Source organism: Piliocolobus tephrosceles, chromosome 8 (assembly GCF_002776525.5).
Source record: "Piliocolobus tephrosceles isolate RC106 chromosome 8, ASM277652v3, whole genome shotgun sequence".
Taxonomy (NCBI): Eukaryota; Metazoa; Chordata; class Mammalia; order Primates; family Cercopithecidae; genus Piliocolobus; species Piliocolobus tephrosceles.
The window spans coordinates 131289788-131294052 of record NC_045441.1 but is presented as its reverse complement, the minus strand read 5'-3'; the positions used below and the strand labels follow the sequence as shown (position 1 = coordinate 131294052).

Genomic DNA, 4265 nt, shown 5'->3' with positions numbered 1-4265 from the left:
TGCGTGCTGACTCCGTGGTGCACTGTGGGATGCGTGCTGACTCCGTGTGGTCACAGCCCCCCTCCAGCTTTCCTGGGCCTGCCTCTGCCCACATTGTGACTCGCTCTCCTGCCTCCTGTGATTGACTTTTCCTCTCTGCACCAGGTGTGTATGACTCCTCGGGGATTCGCGTGTACTACACTTCTCAGCTGCGCAAACATGACATGGGCGTCCTCCAGCTGGGCTTCTTCACGTTTCCCATCCACTTCATCCCCCCGGGCGCTGAGTCCTTCCTGTCCTACGGGCTGTGTAGGACGGAGAAGTTTGAGGAGGTGGAGCTGGGAGGCGCACCCTTCCTGAGGAGAAAACAGGCTCTCCTTGCCCCCCATCCCAGATCTGGTCTGATCCGCAAGCCCACACAGCCTGAGCCTCAGACTTGGAGAATAATTACAGCCTGGTGCTCAGGAAATTCACTAACATGACTTTTGCGAGGAAGGGAAGGAGTCGGGGCTTTGAGAACAAGGGGAGTGGGGAAGGAAGAAGGGCCAGAAAGGTTCAATAAGAACTACATTGGCAAATGTCAGTCATCAGAGGAAAGTGTCAAATATCAAGGGAGGAAAATCAAGCAGCAGGTCAAGAACAGAGTCCTTAACAAATCAGGTGCACCTCTTCCCTGTTACAGATGAATGGAGCCCCCGTGCCTGACATACAGGTGTATGGCTACCTGCTGCACACCCACTTGGCTGGACGGGCTCTGCAAGCCGTGCAATACAGGTGAGGAAAGACCTTGAAGCTTTCCCTTCTGTAGTTGGGAATGAATTTTAAGAATAGTGATTTATTCTGTAGCATACGGTTATGCCCGGTTGAGAATAAGGAAGAGCTAGAACTATCTTTAGAGTAGAAATAACTGGAATAAGACTGTGGAAGAAGTTTTTTGTTTATTTTTGTGGATAATCTACTCACAGAATGACCCCGCCCACGTGCTACATCTTTATTGGCAGACCCCTCTCTATTTCATCTTCTCTTTTTTTCTGAATTCCCGCCTTCTCTTCCTCTAGGAATGGAACACAACTTCGAACAATCTGTAAAGATGATTCCTATGACTTCAATCTGCAGGAGACTCGAGATTTGCCCTCTCGAGTGGAGATCAAGCCGGTGAGAGTCTGAGGGAGGCCGGAAGAGTTGGGGGCAGCAGCATCATATGTCGTTACTACCAGCCAATAAAGTTCTCAAGCTGTACCAGTCCCTCTGTGTCTTACTCTCAGCCTTCATGTTTCACTCTGAACAGGGAGATGAATTGCTGGTAGAATGTCACTACCAGACACTGGACCGTGACTTCATGACATTTGTAAGTGACCTCTCTCCCCACCATGGTCACCATGGACCATAATCTCAGTGGAGAGCCCACTCATTGCTTTCGCCATCCAGTGACCCCTGTGATTTCACTGAAACCCCTTCCTTCCTCCAATGGCATCACATATCCACACAGGGCTTTTCATGTTCTCACACCCCATGCATCTAAGATAGGAACAGGGATTTCTCACATTCTCTGCCAATAACCCACCAAGATCATGGAAATATAGTATGTTATAGCGACTAAGAGCAGAGATGCTGGGGCCTCACTGCCTGGGTTTGAATGTCAGTGCAATCATTTAGTACATTTTTAGACAAGTTATTTGACTTCTTTGTATCTCAGTTTCCCAATTTGCATAAGATTAATACTACTTTCTACCTCATAAAGATTGTTGTGAGAGTTGGTTGACACATGCAAAACACCTAGATCATTGCCTGACTTGTAGTAGATGATCAATTAAAGTTGGCTATTGTTTCTATGATCACAAGAAAATCCCTCGTGCATCAGAAGTGGTTCAGTGCTTGTGGGGTTCAAAAGGTGTTGCAGGCTACTGAGGAAAAAAATACTGCCCTACAAATGATTATAATATAAGGTAGTAAGTGATATATACCATGAAAGAAGAATGGGAATAATCCACTGGGGAAATTCACAGGAAAGAATCGTGAGATCCTACTACAGTGAACTGAACATGTGACGTAGGTGAATGAGTCCTGTTTTAGACACATAGAGAAGGGGAACTCCGGAGAAGGAAAAAAACGTAGAAAGCCGTATATAAGGAAAGCATGGGGTGCACATGAAGAAGTTTGGCTGGAAGTTAAAAATTCGGAAAACATATCTGAACGAATGGAATGAGGATGAGGATGATAAACTTGGAAACAGTCCTTGAAGCAGGGGTGAGCCTGACCTACCTATATCTCCAGGACAGCAGGGCTAACTCTGTAAATATTTGCCAGGTAAGTAAATGGAATGAATGAATAGGTTGGAATTTATTAGATAGAGTCAAATAATTGGTTTAGTGATGACTGACTATTGTTTAATGGACTACTGGAAGCCACTGGAGGTTTCAGAATAGGCAAACGGCAGGATGCAAGCTCAATTGTAAACAACTTGTCTGGCAGCTCTACAGAGGTCGGACTGCAATTAGAACAGATGAGTAACTGACACTAGTTGAGAGGCAGATGATCTAGCCCAAACCAGGATAGTGGCAGTGAAGCTGAGGACAGGGCAGATATATGGAATGGTTTTTTGGAAATAATATCAATAATTGTCCGCCAATGAAAACAGAGCAGCAAATAGGGGAGTGAGCTGGCTCTACCTTAAGGGAAAAGGAGAATGGCATCACTGGTAGGATAACCACTTCAACTATTTTCTGTTTGCTTTGTCCTCCTCTCTCTGCACGCCTTTGTATCTCTGTCTCTCTGCCTTTGTCTATTTCCTCCAGGGAGGCCCCAGCACCATTAATGAGATGTGCCTCATCTTCCTCTTCTACTATCCCCGAAATAACATCTCCAGCTGCATGGGGTACCCTGACATTATCTACGTGGCCAACAAGCTGGGGGAGGAGGCATCAGAGTGAGTCATCCTGAAATATAAGACCTCGTGTGTGGGGGAGGGACCTTGGGGAGGACTGGGGGAGGAAGAAAAGAAGGCCTACCCACTACCTCCTAAGTTACTGAGCCAGGATTCCTTCGGGGGCTGCCTGACCAGCTCCTGCCCACCCCGCTCCTGTTCCCATCAGGATCTAACTCTGAAAGTTCTGGCACAAGACAGGAATTTTTGTGGGACTTCTTTTCCCATATCAGCAAGGTCATTCAGAGGAACAGATAAATCTCAACCCTAGAAGGGAGATCCTTTATTTACAAATTCTTTGTCTGCCTTTTTTCACATATACTACTTGACTCAGCCAAAGACTATGTTTACTTTTAAGTCATGACCTTTCATTACTTTGGGGTAAGGATCCCCTCTGAGGTTCTCATGAGAACTATGAAATGTTTTTGCATGAAAAAAATGTTCATCTGTGCAAATACAATCTATTTCACATACAATTTCAGGGCAATAAAATTGCCTCCAAGAAGGAAGCAATAAATATGTGACTTCAGGGAACCCGTCTCACTCCATGCCCTCCAGAGGAAGAACCACTTGCTAAAGAGTCAGAAGATCCGCTTTTTCATGTTTTAAAATTCTCATCTCTGAGTTCTGATATTTCTCTTGTCAAACTCATTATAATTGTCTCTTTGTATTGTAAGACATTACTTATGGCTTTTGCTGACATGGAATTGATTCTAACAAAAATGAGGGTACATGTTTTGCCAAAGCTCTAAGTCAACCCTAAACTACGGTCTGTTCTCCCTGTCCTGATCCTACCACCCATGGCAGCTCCATGGAGGGAATCATGGCCATGAACAATGTCGAGTGGACCCCGGAGAGCATTAAGAAAGCTGAGAAAGCCTGCAAGGAGGCCCAGCAGACAGTGATAATAAAGACCATTGATGTGAGTGTCCCAGGAGAGACCACCCTCTAGAGTTAGAGATGGAGGGGTGGGAGGTGGTGCTGGTTGGAAGCAGGAAAAGAGAAGAATGAGGGATGTGAATGGCAATGGTAGGAACACTGGGTCAGGGGACACGGTGCTGAGAAAGCAGAAAGGTGAGTTGTTGCTCTCCTGGGTTGCAGATGTGGTCAGAGCCTCATGGTTAGCCTGTGAGCTCTGTGAGGACTGGGGATGATCTCAGGAAACAAACGGGAGATCCTTTACCTTTAGCTTGTTTTTTCCCCTCTCTTGCAGGAGGTGGTGGAAAATACAACAGGCTGGATTCCAGACATCATCCCTACTCCCCGGGGACGCTGCTTGGAGTCCTTGGGAGGCAAAGTGGAGGCCCAGGACAAGACCCCTGCAGGCTTCAGGCCCTCTCAAGTTCTAGCAGGGCCACCCTGA

The 4265-nt window shown here is 46.4% G+C and overlaps 1 protein-coding gene across 1 annotated transcript in view; it reads left to right on the top strand.

Moving 5' to 3' along the window:
* Positions 1–4265, top strand: part of LOC111521464 (putative DBH-like monooxygenase protein 2) — a 7793-nt gene extending 3528 nt beyond the window's left edge. Inside the window, exons 7-13 of the mRNA XM_023184870.1 lie at positions 145–311; positions 662–753; positions 1038–1134; positions 1268–1327; positions 2775–2905; positions 3710–3824; positions 4116–4265. Coding sequence (XP_023040638.1) covers positions 145–311; positions 662–753; positions 1038–1134; positions 1268–1327; positions 2775–2905; positions 3710–3824; positions 4116–4265 — 812 coding nt within the window. The remainder of the gene's footprint in view (positions 1–144; positions 312–661; positions 754–1037; positions 1135–1267; positions 1328–2774; positions 2906–3709; positions 3825–4115) is intronic.